We start from the raw sequence: 21,364 nt of genomic DNA, 5'->3' as shown, positions 1-21,364 counted from the left end.
TACTAATACATTATTAAAATAAAAGGTTGTATTTGTTAACATTAGTTAATGCATTGTGAACTAATATGAACAAACAGCTGTACTTTTATCAACTAATATTAACAAAGAATAATAAATACTGTAACAAATGTATTGCTGATATTTAGTTAATGTTAGTTAATACATTAACTAATGTTAATTAATGAACCTTATTGTAAAGCGTTACCGTTATATGCAAGAGTATCTCTTCTGTTGTAACTTGCGAAAGCTGCACTCAATGTAAATTTATGTGCAGACATTGATGGAAAAGATTGTGATAAGAGCAATTTATTAATTTGATTAAATTATTTATAATTAAGTCAGGATTAGAATCATACAGTGACACCTTTAAAAAAGCATGAATCAACAACTTCATATACTCCATCAAGCTCAATATACATGTATTAGCACTGATAAGCATAACATGACAACAAGCACCATATGTTTAATGGTGTAGTTTCAAGAAGCTTCCTGTAAAACAATTAAGATATTATTTCAAATATAGTTTCAAACACCTGTAACATGATTCTTTTTTGAAGCTTCAGTTCATATGTTTGTCATATTAATGATTTCACTGTGTCTTCTTCTGCAATGTTCCTCCTTAAACGATCCCAGAAGTGCACTCTGTCAGCTTCATCCACTGGCCAGTCCAGATATGTGCGGGATCTCATCAGTCTGGCCAAACTATGGAAAGTAGTGACAATACAATTTATAACATGAGAAAATTAGTCTATTTTAAAGAAATACATAAAATAAGAAACAACGGAGTAAGGAGGTGTAAGATGTCCTCCCCACCTTTCATTTTCCTCTTGACCATAAATATCACTAAAACTGATCTCAAAACATTTATTGAATTATTATGCTGTTATTAAATTTAACTTTTCTACATTAGTAAATTTGACAAAATGCAAATTTACATACAATATTTGATTTACATTATTAACAGCTCTTTTCAAATAAATAAATTAGTTAAATTAGTTTAATAATATTCAATGATTAGCAAACATATTGCAAAAAATAAAAATAAATAAATAAATGAGATGCCAGCTATGATAAGTTTATAATAATACGTTCAAAAGTTTGGGGTCGGTAAGATTTTTTATGTTTCTGAAAGAAATCTTTTATGCTCACCAAGGCTGCATTTATTTGAACAAAAATACAAAAATATTATTATTATTACATAATAAATGTTTTTTTAAAATGTAATTTATTCCTATGATTGCAAACCTAAATTTTCCTTCAGAAATCATTCTGATTTGCCACTCAAGAAATTTGCTGCTTTCTTATTATCAATGTTGAAAACTGGTGAACTGTGATATTTTTGTGGAAACCATGATATGTTTTTTTTCCAAGATTTTTTAACAAATAGAAAAAAAAATTTTCTTCATACTGTAATTTTTGGTCAATTTAATGTGTTATTATTGGATAAAAGTATTAATTTATGGTAACAGTTTACAATAAGGTTTCATTAGTAAATATTAGTTAGGAGTTTTGTGTTTGAAATTTTAAACAGTAACAAATTCTTCCCTCATGGGTCATTTTGACCTCCTTGGCCTTAGGAATGAATGGAATGCAAAGAATGCTTCAGTGCAAAAGCTATAAGGCCATCTAGTGGCAAGGGTCATCACATATCATGTTATATTATTTTTTCCACAAGAGGTCGGCAAAGACACTAAATGTAAGATATTTTGACTTAAGCTGAATTAAAAGGGTTATGCACGAAATTGTGTTATTTTGAATTTAAGATGAAAGAATGTGCTTAAATTATTATTCATTTAATATGTTATTTACACAATAGTAATAAACAAATAGCAATTTAAAGGTAAATACAGTGATAAATAAAAAATCTCCAAAAAAAATTGCATTAAAACAGAGAAAAAAAATTAAATTAAGTATAATTTTAAGGCCTTCCGGTCATTTTGACCTGTGAGGGAAGGATTTGTCACAAAGTGCGAGGGAAGGATGAGAGTAACAAAGATTAATAAATACTGTAACAAATATATTGTTCATTGGTAGTTCATGTTAATGCATTAACTAATGTTAACAAATTAGACTTTTTCAACACTTTTTGTTAAGTGTTACCAATTTCTTTTTTATGGACCTCAAACTTTTGAGTGCATATTGGCTGATCCATTGTCACCCTGTTCTTCCTAAACTAATCTCTAAATATTTTGCAGTTTCGCACATTGTTCTTAAGGGGGCATCTTCCATCTTCCCCTTCTTACCGATGGAAAGCAGATAGCTCAAAAGGAGAGATGTGTTCGAGGAAGATGAGGATGAGTCTGTATTTCTGCTCTTCCAGCAGCCTGTTTGTGGCCACTCGCATCTCCAGACTGCACCAGTCACTACGCAGATAGAGGCGGCTGATCAAACACACAGTGCACTGACTGCTGTAGATACTCTCGGTGATGTTGTCCATGATATTTTTACCCACCTACAAGATGTTGCACAATATTATTATTATTATCATTTTTTCAAAGTGAGACTACATCTTGGAGATGGATAAACTGTTAATGCTTATTAAAAGCAGGTCCCTCAACAACATTTCTTTTATTAATGCATTTAAATTCAGAAGATTACAAAGAACATAATTTCATTTATAAACCTCACCTCAAAGTCTCTGTTGTGCAAACAGAGCCTCAGTCTCGGGTTCCCTTGTTCCTCCAGCCGAGGAACCAACTCTCCCAGAGCCCAGGCCTCATCTCGGCTACAGAAAGACACAAAGGCATCGTACTGCATCTCCTCGACTCTTGTCCTCCTCCTATGCCACTTCCTACCAAACCTTCTCTCCACCCATCCTCTCAGGCGGAAGAAGAGGACTATGGAAGGCCAGCGAGCAAAGCGATATCCAACGGCTGCCGACAGCAGAAGACAAACGCTGCCAGCTGTGGCTACATAGCAAATGAACTGTAAATCAGTCTGACACAGCTTCTTCATGGTCGCCAAAAAGTTGAGTTTCTTATAGTGCCATACACAATTCTGCTTCTGCAAGTTGATAACCTGGACTTTTTCCGTGCTCTCCGCCCAATCAAGAATCCAGCCATTTTCACAACTGCACTGGAAATCCACTCTGTCAAGAACAAACGCTGTTAGCACTGGCAAAACTTCAAACATACCATCAATCAAGACCAGAGGACTGTCGCTGTAGAGACGCAACAGCTGCAGAGACGTCAGGTCTTGAAACATACACTCGGTCAGGAAGCTGAGATGGCAGTTTACAAGCACCAAGGTTTGGAGTTGCGTTAGGTTCCTGAAGACACTTTCAGCTTCTGTATAATTAAAGTTCAAGTCGGTGAGCTTGAGACGCTTGAGACGGTGCAGTGTATTGATTTTAGTGTAACTGAGATGAGCTTTTTCAGATACTTCTAAGAACTCAAAGGATTCCAGGTTTGGGAAATACGGTGCCATGAAGTCATTCTTGCATCTGAAAAATGTGCAATTCACTTTCAGCTCTCGAACTGCTGTGAAAACAGAAGTGTTACAGTCCACAAAATCCAGCCTGTCTCCACTTAGCTCCAGAAGAAACGTTCCCTCGGGCTGTGGTGTACTTCCCAGGAAAAAAGTTGTTCCAGTTGTTACATCAATACTTAGTCGCTGTATTTTCGGGGGAAACGCATAAAAAATCCTATTTAGATGCAACTCAAAAACATACTCCAATCTACCAAATGACAGTTCACGAAGCTCCCGCTGGTCCCGAAATGTTCCGTCCTCAATAGTCTTAATGATGTTATCATTGATAAGCAGGACCTCCAAAGCCTGAAGGGTTCTGAAATCTTTTGCAGTAAGCTGCGAGATCTTGTTCGAGTCAAGCTTGAGAATTTTGAGGTGATGCAAACCACGAAATGCATTCGGCTGTAGGGTTTTTATGGCATTGTCACTGAGAAAGAGCTGCTCGAGAAGAGGCATACAAGCAAACTGGTCCCCGGCAATATATGTAATTGAATTTCCGGTGAGGTCTAGCAAGGTTAAGGATGACACAGTCCCTTTCACAGCAACACAGAACCGTGCTTCTAGCAACTTCATTTGGGCCATCTGCAGTGCTTGCATACCTGTGTTTCCTGTCCAGAAACTAAAGTCCGGGTATTCTATTTCCATTCTGCTGATGAATAACTTGGTCAGTGTTGTCCCACAATCCTTTAAGTGCTTTGCAGACAATCTGTCTGTTGACATAAAAACGAGACTGAGGGACTGAACATGAAGTTTGGACACGAGATGACACAAATCTTTGAAGCTTGTTGAGTAGTTTTTCCCTGTCAAACTCAACTCACCGACCATTCCAATCCCAGACTCCCAAATACTATCCAGAGACTGGCCTGCAAACTCCAGAAAAAGGCTGGAAAGGTTCTGGAACACAACTAATGAGTTTGCTTGAATGATTTTGATACTGTTCCCTATTAGGTAAAGGTTTCGAATCCCAGAGAGAACAGTCACAGGCCAGGTCTTTGATCCCCCTGGACATTCTTTTGCCTCAATCGTTGAAATCCCGCTGTTTATCACATTCAGGTCCTTCAGATGGGACATTCCAACCGGAAGATAACAGAAAATATCACTAAGGTCCAGTGAACAAGTTCTGTTAATGTCTAGTTTGATTACACTAACCAATGGATCAAAAATATTGATGGATACGTTGGTTAAGTTCAGACCTTCCAGTGTCAACTCCTCCAAATTAGTCAAACCAGCAAATGCAAGACTTTCCATGGCAATGGACCTGCAAATTCGATCACTGAAAAGCAGCCTCAGATACTTCAGATTGGGGAGTCCTGAAAAGGCACCAGATTGAATATTCTCAAGGCTTTCACCTACTATTTGAAGGACCTCCAAAGAAGGTAAGTGTGAAAAGGCATTGGCAGGAATGCTTGCTATATCGCTGAAGATACAAAGGGATCTAACCTCAATGCCTACCTTCGACAGATCAGTGCGCAGGTCTGTAATATTGCAGTCTGTGTATGGACCCCTTCCTGGTCGATGGTCGCAGTACGTGAGTGGTAGAGTCGTGGGCATGTCTCTGAGGAGATGCTCCTCGCTGGTTATGCAGCGTTTAGTTTTAAGAGTAAAAACAACATTGCAGATACTTAAACCTAGTGCAAATCTCCACCAGAAGCTCAAGCAATTCGAGTCAGTCACACCCATTTTAGAGCAACTTTAAATAAACTTGTGCCTATGCCTCTTCTTTCATTAGCTTTTAACCTCACACTGTACTTGTTCAGACCTTGCATGAACTATTATTTCCCTCACTTCCTCTTTTCACTCTTAAAAAAAAAGTAAGCCCCGCCTCTTTGCTGTGTAACTTTTTTTGTCATGGAACCACCAGTTTGAAAGGATTCTTAAATGGGACACTTCTTTAAACTGTTCCATCAAACTGACTTAAGAATAAAAGTAAAATACAGATGAAAAAAAAAAAAATCACTTATCAAATATTATCTGATTTTCTTCAGATTTAATAATTACAAAATATTGAACAACAAAAAATGCAGTTCATTTGACATTCATGCAGAAATTCAGGCTCTGTATATTCAAATATAGTGCAGTAGAGGAGGAACCGAGAAAACCTTTTTCTATTTAGGAACTATAAAGTGATGTTGTGATGAAGAGATAAGTTAGTTTTACGATACAGTCACTATAGCAGGCCTCATTAAGACGTTTTACTAAAAATGTACAATTCGTATGACAAATAAAAATCACTGAAAAGAAACACATCGTGCATAACCATATACACCTCTTTATTCTGTAAACAGTTTTACAGCAAAAACATTTCCCACTACCATTACCATCTAAACTTCAGCAATTAAAACTTTAAAAAGGCTAAATACATTAATTATTACATTTATCTGTGTTGCACTTTTTGTTACAATTTAGTGGTCTGTGACAAACTTCTACACGCTGCCTTTAAGTAGTTAAGTGTACTTGAGTTTTTGCATTGGACAGTTCAAAAAAAAGCAAGGGTCTGTGAACGCTGTAAATGTGCAAGCAGTTTAGCCTGACCAGCATACAGTTTGACACAACTGCAATATGATTCAGATATAATTATACACACACCTTAAAATAACAAACCCTCACTCACCTTACTGCATTACATAAAACTAAGGATTTGCTTATATTTTTGCTGGCTATAGCAACACTTTTTAACAATTACAGATAATACAGGCATGTTATTTACTAAAGGTATCCTCCATTAAAATGTATAAATAACAGTGAAACTCTCAAACAAATCAGAAACAATGGGTCAAGAGTCCTAACCCTAATGACAAACAAAATAATTTAAAAAAAGCAAAGCATAACAAAAATTATGAGCATTAATAAAACTCCAACATAGTCTATCAGCACAACTCTATTTGTACAGTGTTTAAGTCAAGTATGATCTTAAAATGCAAATGGAGATAGACAAAATAAGAATATTATTACAAACGAGCTTTGACTGTAACTCTCACACTCAACACTGAACTACATTCTTCTGATGAATATTCATTCTTATGACAAATATTATATTTGTGCGAAATATGCCAGGTCTTAAACATAAACCTGATGTGCCATAAAAGTAGACCAGTCCCAAAAAACTCAGTTCCTGACATCGTTCCCTCTGTCAGCATGTTTTCCTGGAGCTGGATTCAGGAATATATTGATAAAATATCATTTTAATGCTAAAATGATTTGACTTTGATTGTATACTAACATATAACTACAAATATAATACAATAAATCTATTGTATCTGTATACATCTATATTTATACAGATAAATGTATTCATCTATTAATTTAAGTAGCAAGCACCTCATCATCTCTAAAAGGGTTTTCTGTCTCTTTCTCCACTGATAACAAGGGTTTTTTAATCTAAAACAAACAAACATCCAACAAATTTACAAGAATGCTAGATTATAAAAGTAAAATATAGTAGTAATATGTATTCTGTATCTAGTATTATAATTAGGGCTGGGGGAATTAACGCGTTAATCTTTGCGATTAATTTGAAATGTTTAACGCGTTAAAAAAAAATAACGCATTTAACGCAGCACACTTTTTTTGCCTCGTTTTAATGATTTCCTGTTGCGGCTGCTATTGAAAAGGCCGTCCCGCCCCTCCGTGTTCGGCGATCACGTTTCATTCTCGCGCAGCTTTCATTGAGCTGGTCTTTTCCGCTCCGTGTGTGCGCCGCGCTGTGTTCCGCGTGTGTGTGTGTCGGCGCGCTCTGTCGTTAACGGCCCAGCGGCGCGCTCTCCGTTTCGTGTGTGTATGTGTGTGTGTGTGTCGGCGGCTCTAACGGCCCAGCGGCGCGCTCTCCGTTCCGTGTATGTGTGTGTGTCACGTGTGTGTCGGCGGCTCTGTCGACAACGGCCCAAACGCTTCAATCATGTACCGAGCACTGGAAAAGTACAGTCCACTCAAATAACGTGAAATTCTGTTTGCTGAGCTGGTATAGCCATGCTGGGCAGCAATGGTAAAATTACCTGCTCTGATTACATGCTCTGGTAATAATAGCTTTGTAGGACTATATTTTATTTTGAGAATTAGTAAAAAAAAAAAAAATCTGTTAAATTGATTATGTTGATTATTGAAAAAAAATATTGATATTGATGTTTAATATAGGGCTATTTTCTGTTCCTTTTTTTCCCCTGTGTTGTTTAATTAGGTGATTCTGAGTTAAAAGGAATAGTTCACTTTAAAATTAAAATTCTGTCATCACTCACCCTCATGTTGTTTTAAACCTGTATGAATTTCTTTCTTCTGCTGAACACAAAGGAAGATATTTAGAAGAATGTCAGTAATCAGACAGTTTCTGGGTCCCATTGTCTTCCATAGTAGGACAAATATATACTATGGAAGTCAATGGTACCAGAAACTGTCTGGTTACTGACATTCTTCTAAATATCTTCCTTTGTGTTCAGCAGAAGAAAGAAATTCATACAGGTTTAAAACAACATGAGGGTGAGTGATGACAGAATTTTAATTTTAAAGTGAACTATTCCTTTAAATATTGATGATTACAAGCTTGGGGGAAATGCAATTAATTGCAATTAATTACAGAAATTGTGCAATTAATTAGTTAATTTTTTTTTAATCGATTCCCAGCCCTAATTATAATGCTTAATATTATAATATTTGAACGGTCCAATTAATTTGTTAAACATCTGTGTAGTCTATATCATAATTTGAAGATGACATTTAAGATTTTGTGTTACATTTTTCAAAAATTTGAATTCTTCATCAGTTTTCTCAAAAGAACTTTATTAACTTAAACTTTGAAAATAAGGAGATAAATAAAAGTTACAAGTTTTATTAAGAAAGTTTCGTGAATCCAGCCCCAGATCTTTAGATGACTGAGCAGGCGCCTCAAGAGTCTTTATTGAATGGTCAAATTATGTACATGTTCAAATAAAGGTAAGAAAAGAAAAGAAAAGAAAAGTGAGCAGAGACAGCTGTCATGTTGTGAAGAAGGACACCAGCATCACTGAGGTCTTACAGGATTGCTTAATCTATTAAAAGAAAAGGCAAAGCCTTACTGATCAAAATGAATGTGCTCTTTAGAAATGACACTCCACGCGATTAAGCAGGAAATCAGGCCTGATAGCTTCCAGGTGTACCTTTCTTTTAAACCTCCAAACCTTCAACCTTTCACTCTTCCACGCTCTTTCTTCTGCTCTCCCTTCCTCAACTCCTCTGGAAGTGCAAATTTCTCCATTGCCTCCCTTTCAAATTCCTCCATCTCATCGTCATCATCTTCCTCGCTCTCCTCTTCCTCGCTGTCGCTCTCTTCTCCTTCCGCCAGGTCTTCTAAAATGTCCCCCACGTCATCCACGAACTCACTGAACGGAATCTGATCATGAGCGAAGACTCCGTCCGTGAAGAACTCCTTCACCAGCTTATGGAGCTCTTCTTCCCTGGAGGTCTGGTCCTGGGGATCCGGGAGCTTGTTCATGTAGGATTGGAGAAGCGTTTGGAAGTCCCGCAGGCCGACAGGAGCGAGTCCCTCGACTCGAGCACAGTCGGCCACACCGCTGCACGTGTCCCGCTGCCCGTTATAGTGCTGGATCCGCTCTCTCTGCTTGCTCCAGTAGTTCTCATGCTCGGAGTGGTGATGGGAGGTTGTCTCGTCTGGTTTCTCCTTTAGACTAGGACTCTTTTTCCCCTCATTTTGATGGTAGAATGCCTTGTTTTTTTTCTCCTCCTTTATTCCCTCTCTTTTTCGATCTTCATCTTTTGGCTCTGTTTCTTTCTCCCTCCAATGCTTTTCCTTCATATCTTTTCCACCATCCTCTTTGGGAAACTCTCTCTCTCCTTTCCGTCTTTTGTCTGTTTTATCATTGTGTTTTCCCTCACTCTTTTCCTTTCTCCACTCCTTTTCACCTTTCCATTCATCTTTCTTTTTCTCTTTCCATTCTTTATGGTCATTCCCACCACTCTGTTTATCGCTTTTCCAGTCTTTGTCCTCTTTGGGTTTCCATTCCTTTACCGCTTTCCCTTTCTTTTTCCCAGTATCCTTCCAGTCCTTTTTGTCTCCCCTCCTCTCATCCTGTCCTACATGTTTGTCTTTCTTCCCCTTTTTATCTTCCTTCCATTCTTTTTTCTCCTCCCACTCTTTAAAATCTATCTGGTCTTCACTTTCTTTCCCCATTTTACCATCACCTCGTTTTTTGTCCTTCATCCACTCTTTTCTCTTCCCGGCTTTACCTTCTTCCTGGTGGCTTTTATCTTTTTTCCAGTCCTTCTGTTCCTTAGTATGTTCTCCCTCAGTGCCTCTCTTGCTCCTCTCTTTGTCATCTTCCTTTTTTCCACTTTTCTTCTTTTTCCTTTCTTTGTCTCCCTTGCTTTGTTCTTTCTCCTCAGTCTTTTTGTCCCAAGTCTTCCTGTACTTCATGTCTTGTCTGTCTATGGGCGGTACGTCTCTTTTGTCTCCAGCAGGGGGAACTCGAGAGGCTGCAACGGGATGCACAGGTTCTGCTCTTTCTGGAAGAGAGTTAAGATGGAGTTTATAGTAATACATTGAATTAAATATTTCATGAGCATTGCATTTTTAAGAAGTGCATCGTTGAAGAGATGCATATGCTACTGGATTGTAAATTGCACATGCGTTTCAGTGATGAATCGTTGCTGATGTGTGTGCATGTGTGTTTACCGCACCTGTGCTCTGTGTGAGCTGTGAAACTTTGGCTCTCAGATGCTCCAGCTCACTCTGCAGTGATGGCAGGGCCTCCAGCTCTTTCTTTGCTCTCACATTTTCTTCTTTCATTCTCTGGTTCTCTTGCTCCAACTCCTTCTGAAGAGCAGGTAGCCTGTCTAGTTCTCCTTTTATCCTCTGGTACTCCTTTTCCAGCTCTTCTCTCCTCACACGCTCTTTCTCTCCATCCTCTGCCTGAAGCTGTGCTGCTTTCAGTTCATCTTGATGTTGCTGAGTTTACAAATAGAGCAAATGATGAACAGTGAACAGCTGAAACACTTTAAAGGGGCCATACATTGGAAATCTAAAGATTCCCTGCTCCTTTGAATTATAAAAGAAAATGATGTAATACAGAAATAGCCTTATTGCATGTAACAATCATTCAAAAGTAAACTGCAACAGCGTTTGTACCCAGAGACCTTGAGGAACAGAATAAGAGATAATTTACATATACTGTATACATTTAAAGGTAGTGCACTAAACAGCTTATTTACTTGTAAGGGTCAAAGAAAAAGTGAAAAACATTAATGTAAGACTAAATTAGAACCGTTGTTGGTTCAAGAAACCTTGAGAAACATTATAAATGGACTTCAGGGTTTCTTTTGGACTTCATTTAGCGCCGATCTGCACATGTCTGTACCTGAAGTTGTGCATGTAGTAACAATATTTGCTGATCTTCCTTTGCTTGTTTGCTTAAAATATCTGGAGGCTGAAGATCAACAGGCGTGTCTCTGGAGACTTCAGGGTTCAGCCACTCCTATCACACACAAATACATCTACAATTCAAAAGGCTATATAATACTGACTAAGATAAATTGTAGGTCTGAAAAATCACACATAAAACAGAAGAGCAAATGATCTGACCTGATTTGTTGGATCTTTCAGCTCTTTAACATCCACGTCTGCTTCTGAGAGGAAAATAACATAAACAAAGCTCACTTGATAAAACATCATCGTAAAAAAAAAGCAACATGTCAATGTGAAGAAGATGGGGAAGGTAACATGAAGCTGTAACATTCAAACAATAGGGGTAGAAGGATCACACAGAAAGCATGTGGTTGCAGCACTGCATGCAATGTTCAGAATTGAATCTGTAATCTTACATATTTCGATTAGTTTTCTAAATGTATGCATCATTCACGTCACTAATCTGATTTGGCCTTTCAATGTTGTTCAGAGTTGTTGTGCATCCACTGACAACGCAGGATATTAAAATGCTGCACAAATAATTTCAAATGCAACTGCCAGGCCTTATTGTAAAAAAATGAGACTTCAAATGGAAACATAATTTAGTGCCAAGAAAAAAAACTCTTATTTTAACATATTAAGTATTATTAAAAATAAGAATATTAAGTACACAATTTTTTAAATTAAGTTAAATAATAAAATTACAATAAATAATGCACTTATTATTAGATGTAATGAAGCATTAAAATGTTTTATTAAATGTCTGATATAAAACAAATATATAGTCAGTTATTAAAATATTTTGTGAGGTGTTGAAAATATTTCAGGCTATAAAATATTTAGAGTTACATACAGTGAGAGATACAATGAGCTTGAATCAGTGGTTCTCAACCAGGGCGCTGGAGCACACTATGGTGCTTCAAGATATCTTAAAATGATGGAAAATAAGACAAAACAATCATTAAAATAAGCTAAAAAGAAAATAATAATAATAATAATAATAATAATAAATTAACCATCTTTTTTTGTATTGACTTACAGGAACCAGGGTTCTCACGCTTGTAAAACCTGTATATACTGTACAGTACGAGGCAGCCTAAGTTTAAATATCTGATTTCTAGACATTGAAAAGTCATGTATATTTATACAATCTGTAATGGCCATTTTAATGCATAATACGAATATATAGCTTTCTAGATTTGCTAAACTCTAAAATATTTTATCAGGTAGAAATTTGCCATTTAAAAAAATAAATAAAAAATCTTTATCCTTAATCTGATGAGGGAGCCTTGGAGTCAAAAAGGTTGAGAACCAGTGGTTTATATATAGCGCATATTCATTATAGCACAAAAGCAGCAACCATTCAACAGCAAATTACTTTGAGCTAAATTATCTTTAAGCTCAATTCAGACACACACACACACAGGTTTCCATGTTTTATGGGGACTTCCCATAGACATAATGGTTTTTATACTGTACAAACTGTATATTCTATCCCCTCACACTAACCATACCCATAAGCCTACCCATTACAGAAAACCTTCTGCATTTTTACCTTTTCAAAACACTTAATTTAGTATGATTTATAAGCTGCTTTCCTCATGGTGACCAAAACATTTCCCCATAAGATCAAAATTTAGTGGTATTACTATCCTGGTTGGTCCCAATAATGTAGGGAATACCAGGCGCGCGCACACACACACGCATGCACATGCGCTCTCTCTTCCTACCATCATCCAGGTCCATGAGAACACCTGTGGAACAACACACCTCAGTCTCAGACGCAGGAACATATTCAAATTCACTATCTGATTTAGGCCACTGCATTGGTACATTTTGGTCACATGACCCCTTTTATGAAACCATATTCAATATCAGTTTGTCCAGGAGTCTTTGACTCCTGGAGAATTTGACTATAACCATCATTACGAATGTGTGGTATCATCATTTATGAATGATGACCTTCATTATCTCAAACAAACACATTTCTAAGTATGTAGTTCATGTAGACGTCTCTAGTGACTGAAAACTAATAACTACAGCATCGTCTTTACTAGATGATCCAATTTATGGGATAAAAAAAAAAAAAAAAAAAAATGGATTCACATTCACATTTAGTTTTATGATTTTTTAACTCACTCAAATTGTTATGCTGATAATATATAATTTGCAATGATACATTTTGTTTAAAATTTTAGTGCTGAATATGGTAATTAAATACCATTATTAAATAATTCACACCACACAGACAAACGGCAACAAAAAGCAACAAACAAGTTGGCCATTGGATTTAGAATTTTCTGAAAAATAACTGTCACGTTCACACTGCCCCTACAGACACCGACATACGCTGATTGATCATGTTCAGTCAGGTGAAAACAAACCCTGACCAACGCCAACAGGGGAAACACAATAGCCGCGTTACCACTGTCGGGCCAGGGCCGGGCCGTGCTAGTGCTAGTGCGTGCCAGGGCCAGTCGCGTTTCCACTGTCACTTCCGGGGCTTGATCGGGGCTTACTCGGGGCCAACGGCCAGGATTTCTGGCCCGTCGAATACCTTGGGCCAAAGCGGGCCAGCTCGGCCTAGAGGAGTGGTTACGAACAGAGGCGGAGTTCACCTGAGTCGGGAGACGGCAGCGCCGGATGATTCTGTCTGCATTAAAGACTTTTAAATATTTTAACTCGCGTTCATGTTTGAATGCCTTCTGTTTGTGATTCAAAAGACTATGCGCGCAAACCATTACCATAGTAAACATAGTAAACGCTTGAAGATACGCATAGTAAAAAAAACATAGTGAACGCTTGAAGAAATCAGACCAATCATAAAGGCTATCACAATCATGTTTTTATTTTATCTGTCAGTAGCCTACGTCTCGTCTCTTTGTACCAGACTATCATAAAATAAAGCAACTTTTTTTTCGGGAGCTTCCTCTGTTTCTCTGACTGAAAATATCTGTATGGGAGTCGAGAGAGTGCTAAAGCTCCTCAGGTCGTATTTTTGGTGGCATATATTTGTAGAAATTATCATTCTTTCTAAATGTGATAGGCCTAATGTCCTGTAACTACCAGATAAACAGAAACAGACGCGACTGAAGAAGTGTGTCCTCTTTCTTTTGTGAAATAGACCTAACGGTAATTTATTTCTGAGTGACTAATGTGCAGTTTTGACAAATTAATTTATTATGATCAATGTATCACTTTTTATTGTAAACCTGTGGTAAAACATCGATGCTTGGTTTTTTAAATATTCAAGTAAACAACAAAAATGCCAGCAAACGGCCGCTTTTATCATGCTTGTTTTCAACGCTGTTTCCAGTGATTTCTGATTAGTTTTCTGATAAAACTTCCATTTGTTGGTGAAATGATGGGTTAGTGTGACGTTGTTCCAGAGAGGCGTGTTACAGGCGTGTTTTAGTGAAGCGCTGTGGAGCTTCTGGCCCGACAGTGGAAACGCAGGCCCGGTGCTATTAGCCCGGCACGGCCCGTTTAAAGCCCTGGCCCTATTGATCCAACAAAACCCAACAAATGTGTATGTTGACGTTTGTCCATGCGGTGTGAACTGGCCTTAATAAGTATTATTAAAAATATTATATTTGATTATCTGAACATGCTAGGTACTGCATTTAAAATTAATCCAGAGAATACAGCAATCTTTAGAACAAAAGTGTGAAAACAGGAGCCTCACGCTCACCTGAGAAAAAAATGGTTCCTAGTCCTAGAAGAATGACAGATGCAAGGATGCACTTGTTCAATGAAAAGACAGTTTCCTCTTCTCTTTGAGGGGGCTGAAAGTCTTCCTCCTCTACCTCTTCATCGTCCTCTGTCTCGGTCTTGTCCAAAGAGCCCAGGTGGGAGATTTTTCTCTTTCGTAAACCATCCCCCTCCTTCCTGTTTGTTTCCAACACTCCTTTAGACTCTACACAAAAACAGGGCATATGATTATATTCAGTAGATATTAAAAACATGATTTTTTCGAAACACGAAAAAAAAAAAAAAAAAACGAACAAAAAAGCAATCTTTTTACAGCTGGTTAGTACAGCAGCCATGTCTCTGTTTTTAAATAGTTTAGGGGGGTCCTTATGGATGTTTCATATGTGTGTGTAAAATAGCTAACGTTATTTGCACAAGTAGGACATGAACATCCTTTTTTTGTTCCTGGAACGTGTGATTAACCATTCACTGTCCTCTGATTGTAGGGTTAGGGATGTCTGGTGAATTGAGGCTCTACTCGTGTACTGAGATAAGGCTTTATTTCTGGAACTGCATCAGTCTGGTCTGCAGCTTCAGTCCCTGCACATTAGCAAGACGACTAAAACACGCCATACTGAAGCATTTCCAAACAAGATTATCATACTTTACAATACCGTTTAAAAGGGGGGTGGGGGGGGGGGCAGTAAGATTTTTTTTTGGAAAGAAATTAATACTTTTATTCAGCAGGGATCCATTAAATCTATCATAAGTGACAGTAAAGACATAATATTTCAAATTTCTTTAGAACTTCCTTTCCATCAAAGGATATCTTGAAAATAAAAAAGTATCATGATTTCCACAAACACAACTGTTTAAGCAAGCAGCAAATCATCAATGAGGTAGCACTTTACAATAATGTTTCATTAGTTACCTACTTTAGTTAACATTAACTAAGATTAATAAATGCTATAGAAGGATTGTCCATTTTTTGTTTATGTTAATTTAAACATCTACTAATACTTTATTAAGACCAAAAGTTGTTTTTGTTAACATTAGTTAATAAACTGTGAACATCTGTATTTTTAATAACTAACATAACAAAGATGAATAAATACTGTAACAAATGATTTGCTCATTGTTAGTTCATGGTAGTTAATACATCAACTAATGATAACAAATGAGACCTTAATGATGCAAAAAAAATCTGCTTTGACATCACAGGAATAAACTACAATTTAAAATGTATTACAATAGAAAATAATCATTTTAAATTGTAATAATATTTCACAATATTACTATTTTTACTGTAATAAATGCAGCCTTGGGGAGTATAAAAAAAATTCTTTCAAAAACAACCTTTTGAACGGTAGTGTACTGTATGTTGTGTTACACAAGCTGCTCAAAGCATTACAGCCAAAGTCCTACAGTGATTTTGCTGGAGCCTTATACCTTCCTTCAAATGACTAAAGACAAACACTGATGCACCATCTTAGACCATTTAAAAAGATTTGGCCAATAAATACAGGATGAAGTCCGTAGTGTTTACTGGATGCAGGAACAAGCAAACATTCACTTAAACCAGAGGGAAAAAGCATAGACAGTGATGCATCCGAAATGTAATCAGAGTTGAAACGCTGTATATATAAAGAACAACATTAAACAGAAATCAAGCTGTCAAGCTGCCACCAGTCATCATGCAAGTCCATCATCATTCCATATCAGACCTGCCAACTGTAGTTTAGCTCCGTTTTGACCACCAACAACACTTTAAAATGTACACAAAACATAGAGACATCAAATATAAATACACTGAGGAAAAAGTATGTGGCACTACCATTTATGTTGTATATAACTCACCTTCAGTTTTCCTCAGAGACTCTCTTTCCTGACAAACTGAAGCAGGAAGTGGACTTGATCCAGAGGTAGGACCTATGTGAGTATATGAGTCAGAGAATGAATCAACATCAGTGCCAGGAGAAACTGGGCTCTCCGAGTGACCTGTAAGGGCCTCTCGTTCCTCATGGTCAGGGGTCCAGGAGCTGACGTCCTCAACAGTGGCACTGACAGAGCTGGGGTCTTCATTGACATGTGCTGCATTCAGCTGAGCCCGACCATCATTCGTCTCTGGAGACGTTACCTGGCAAACAATTGGTAGATCAACAAAATTCTGTTACTATTTGACATTAAAGGAACAGGAAAAGCGCATGAGGAAATGACCGAAATTTCATTTTTGGGTGACCTAAAAGTCATATAGTAAAATTTGTTATGGCCATCAGGATTTGAGATCATCTGAAACATTTATTCAAGGAGGACACCTGAGTTTCCTGAGCTTGCTCTGACCGATGGGTGAGAGCTGGGTCAGACTGCAACTGTGATGATGTCTCTGTCTCTGGCTGGTGAGCAGATGAGTGCTTCTCCAGGTCACTGTTGGCCTCCGATGAGGGCTCAGGTGCTTTTGAAAGCTGCCCCTCGACCTTATGATCTTCAGCTACCGGACCCACATTCTCAGCTCCAGACTCCTGTACATGAAAAGTGTCTCTGTCAAACAAACCTATTCTCTATAATTTTAGCATTGTCTTGACACAATATCCTACAACGAGAGTAATGGGGTTGTGGGTCAGTGAAATTAAAGGAATAGTTCACTTCAAAATGAAAATGAAAATTCTGTCATCATTTATTGAATTTCTTCGGCAACCAAACAGTTGATGGACCCCATTGACTTCCATAGTATTTTATTTTCCTACTATGAAAGTCCTCGTGGCCCATCAACTGTCTGGTTGCTGACATTCTTCAAAATATCTTCCTTTGTGTTCAGCAGAAGACAGAAATGCATACAGGTTTGAAACAAATTGAGGGTGAGTAAATGATGACTGAATTTAAAATTTTAAGTGAACTATTCCTTTAAGAGTGTCCATGATAAAGATAAAAAAAATCTAGTTTACAAATAAGTTCTGATTTTTTTTCTTCCCCATGTTGGATTAATTTGATTTTCAAAAACCTTTATACAATTTTCAAGAAATTATTTAATTTAATGATTCTAAATAAAATTCATGTGGTGTGAACAAGTAATAATAACACATTTCCAAACAGGAATATGTACTGAATAATTTTCTAAATGTTTTTAAATCAAATTTTCAATATTAAGGTATAATAGTAATAATAATAATAATAATTATCATTAATGTCATGAGTTACTCATTCATAATGTAATAGTAATTAAGGTCACAGCACAATACATACCCATTAATATTAACTCAGAAACGAAAAACATAATCATCAGTGTATTTAAAGGTATAATATGTAAGAATTTTGTATCAAAATATCCAAAAAACACTTGCACAGTGTTATACATTTCTTTCAATTGTGTGCTTACAATATGCTAAATGTTTCCAAGAATTTGTAAATTCAGAGAAATTCACAATTTTAAATAGTCCCTTGTAACTTGTCGCCTGTCAATGACGTAATATCCACGTTATCCCTGGTTTCCGCTTGTACTGCCATAGTAGCCATCGCAAGCAGACTTGCGGACAAAAGGAGAAATAAAACGAGGATCAATATCGGCGTGGCGTTTTCAAGATGCCGAGAGCTCCACGTCCGCGACTAACTTCGACTTCATGAGTCACGACTTGACCGGGACGCCGCTCTTGCATGTGCAAATGTACATAAAACGAATCAATGTTATATAGCTCAACATGATGAAATGTTAGAATATGATCAGTATGTTATTCTAATGTTGATATAGCTTACTGCTAGTCTCATATAGCCAACAAACTAACACATAAAATAACATTAGGCCTATAACTTTCAACACTCAAATGCAGTTTTGTGTGATAGTGTAGTAGACCAAGTGAAACAGCGCTGCGTTACCTCACTAGTTTCATTCGTCGAATAAACTGACCTGTGTGAGTAGTAATTCAGCACTTGTCGGTAGTTCGGTATAATGAAATGTCCTCATTCCTTTATATCTGCGGGACTTGTGTGTGGCGCTGATATCTGTGTCTCGTTAGCAATCGCGACCTGCTTCATGCCACAGTCATGTCAAAAAACATAAATGTTTTCACTCATCCATAAACATTATTAGATCCATCGGCATGACGACAAGTTCCAAGATTCCGCTTATCACTGCGTCGTCAACCTACGCCTTTGTTATTGTAAGAGGTTAGCGACCCCTAGCGGCAAAAAAAAAGCATATTGTAGCTTTAAGGTCACTGCATGTATGATTTGCATTTTATTTTTGAATAAACCAATAGATTCAACGTAACGTCGCTGACCCTTGTATCAAGACATGCAACAACATGATAATTTTCCAACCTCAGAGACTTCCGCCCCTGCTTCTGACACTGAAACGCACCTTTACCCCTGGGGAAGGAAGACTCCAGCTGTTGCCACTGGCACTGTTGCTGTTTTCAGACATCGCCCCCTAGCGGCTCCGTCCAGCAACTGCAAAACACACAGTAAGTGTTCTTAAACACTTCAGAAAGTCATCAGCTCTATTTTTGTGTCAAATCAACAGACAATATAAAAAAAATGTAAGGGTTAACTGTAATATGTGTTGAGTTTCATTGCATGAGTCCAAAACAACAACATACTTAAAGGACATGTAAAGGACTTTGAACATGTATTAATACTACTGTTTTGCATACATCACGAATGCTGTCTGTGCACATTAGTCACGTAACCCCAAATGAACAACGTTTATATAACAGAGATGGTGGTGAGCGAGTTCAGTGAGGACAGTGACTCCATTACAGGCCTCTATGAGTGAAAAAAGTAGGAAAGGAAACAGTGAAAAGCTGAAGATGCAGTGAAAGAGTTTTCACTTCATTAGTATTATCCTTGTGTTTTCCCATTGGTTGCACCACCGGTTTCCTTGCTGGCAAATATCTTGGCACAGAACTGTGTAACTAAGGATGTCAAGAGAAACAGCGCTAAAGGCATTAATGCAAGAAGAGAATGGTGGAGTTATACTCCTGCTGAAAGCACCGACAAAACAAAGCAAAGGACCTACTGTCACTACCAGAATACCAGTGAGAAAACCAAGACTGATGTGGGCTACTTTTCCAAGTGGGCCAAAGTCTAACAATCATTTACAGCAACTTATTCAAACATTTTCCATTTGTGCTAAATCTTATGAATATTCAGTAGATCTGAACTTTAAGATCTGGCAAAGACTGAGCAAGAATGGGACCCTGTTAAGCCAAAATGGTGAATCTTCAATGCAAATTTAGAAAATGAAAAGAGGCCTAACCACAGTCGAACCACTTTGTGACACACTTCACTCTTTAATAAGGATCTTTTTCCTTTCACAGTAATTTGGGTCTGCTAATAATGTGACTCCCATGAGAGTTTTTTTTTTTTCAATGTAGCCATGAGACATGAGAGTTGTTGAGGATATAGAAGAATGTCTGAAATAGATGGTAACAGCTAAAAATAACACAGAAAGAAGCACAAAGTGCACCTGAAATGGGTTTATCCTAGAATTCTGTTACAAAACAGAAAATACTGATATTTAATATTTATATAAATGATATATAAATAATTATAAAAGTATAATACATTATTTTTGTCAAGTATTTAATATCACATTTTAAGTTCACAGACAAAAGCTTAGCTTTCACAGGCTTCTTAAAATATTAATGTAATACAATTACAAAATAATTATACTCTGATTGTAATTATGAATAATAACAATTACTGATTATCATTTTACAGAAGTAACAATAACTGTATGGCATTTTGTGGAAAAAATGTTTGAACTGTTAGATTATCCCTGAGTTTAACCATGTTAGCCCATATTTGAAAGGAAAAGCTTAATCTGTTCGTCTGTCAGTCTTATCTCTCCCATCACCTCGTCCTAAATAAAATGCCCATACAAGGACACATCTCGACGATATGAAAACATCCGCACAACTATTACTTTCATGCGTCATGCATACTATACACTGCACGCCATCGTGTGTTCTCTGTGTGTTTGTATGTTACACGTATGTGTGTATTTTAAGCAGAGGCAGCTGTCAAAATGGGAGTGTTCAGTAAAACCCTCAAACAAATGTCCGAGGCGCACTTTACATGCATGCACATGCCGGAAATACAAGAAAAACAAACAAGCTGACGGGCTTCACAAATTTGAGTTTGGTTAAATATGAAAAATGTCAAAGTATCAAACAGAACCATACCTGGTAACTCTGAGGCAACTTTCCGTCTTTAATACAGGTTAAATATCCACCACTTTCTCGTCTCTTGTGCAAAGTTGCAAACTCCAGTGTGCAGTTTTGTCTTGGAGACGGCTTCTGTCTGTAAAGTTTTCCGCCAATCAGCGCTTGCCGTTCAGCTATGTCCCGCCCACATGCTGCATTCTCCACCAATGACAGCATACTTTATCCTCCGTCCTTCAAAGCACACCTTTTTTGTGACTGACAAACACAGGTGACATGAAAATGAGGAACATGTGCTAAAACAAACGGAGGGAAGGATCCTAACAACCCTTCATCCTTATGTATTAGACTTGGTGTATACGTCTGGTTACGTAAAATCATAGAGGTGTCCAAATACTAAGAACTTTTTTTTTTGACAATTTTATAGATTCAAAACCAATTTCAAGGGCTATTTGCAGAAAAATAGTGGTTTAAGTCACTTGCTCTGATGAATGAAATATTTTCATAATAATAAAAACAGATCAACAACATATGTCGCTCTTAAAAAATAATTTCATGTTTTTGATGCTTTTAATTTTAATAAAATTTATTTTTATGTAGTTGTTTTGCTAGTGTTTGCTTATTTGGATTTATGTTGTTTATCTTGAAAACATACTGATAAAAA

General features: G+C 37.1%; 2 protein-coding genes across 19 annotated transcripts; both read right to left on the bottom strand.

The window, feature by feature from the left end:
* Positions 1-292: 292 nt before the first annotated feature.
* LOC308704443 (toll-like receptor 12) lies at positions 293-5,251 on the bottom strand. The gene is made up of 3 exons (XM_081388746.1): positions 2,629-5,251; positions 2,244-2,452; positions 293-702 (listed from the first exon to the last, which is right to left on the bottom strand). The coding sequence occupies exons 1-3, from the start codon at positions 5,146-5,148 to the stop codon at positions 576-578; spliced, it is 2,856 nt and encodes a 951-aa protein (XP_081244872.1). The 5' UTR covers positions 5,149-5,251; the 3' UTR covers positions 293-575.
* A 471-nt stretch (positions 5,252-5,722) lies between these two features.
* On the bottom strand, positions 5,723-21,073 carry pbxip1b (pre-B-cell leukemia homeobox interacting protein 1b). Of its 18 annotated transcripts, XM_081389662.1 has the most exons (12): positions 20,722-20,791; positions 18,897-18,985; positions 18,444-18,562; positions 16,861-17,064; positions 16,544-16,682; positions 16,403-16,474; positions 14,547-14,771; positions 12,586-12,609; positions 11,033-11,076; positions 10,809-10,925; positions 10,132-10,399; positions 5,723-9,957 (listed from the first exon to the last, which is right to left on the bottom strand). In XM_081389662.1, exons 3-12 carry the CDS (start codon positions 18,498-18,500, stop codon positions 8,618-8,620), a joined length of 2,490 nt encoding a protein of 829 aa, XP_081245788.1. In that variant the 5' UTR covers positions 18,501-18,562; positions 18,897-18,985; positions 20,722-20,791; the 3' UTR covers positions 5,723-8,617. The 18 variants fall into 18 exon arrangements, with proteins under 18 accessions (XP_081245788.1, XP_081245791.1, XP_081245786.1 ...); XM_081389665.1 differs by lacking the exon at positions 12,586-12,609 and having other exon boundaries at positions 20,722-20,898; XM_081389660.1 differs by lacking the exon at positions 18,444-18,562 and having other exon boundaries at positions 20,722-20,893.
* Positions 21,074-21,364: the final 291 nt, after the last annotated feature.

Source organism: Scardinius erythrophthalmus (genome assembly GCF_964197995.2).
Source record: "Scardinius erythrophthalmus genome assembly, chromosome: 16".
In the NCBI taxonomy this organism is placed as follows: domain Eukaryota; kingdom Metazoa; phylum Chordata; class Actinopteri; order Cypriniformes; family Leuciscidae; genus Scardinius; species Scardinius erythrophthalmus.
This window is presented reverse-complemented; position numbering and strand designations above follow the sequence as displayed.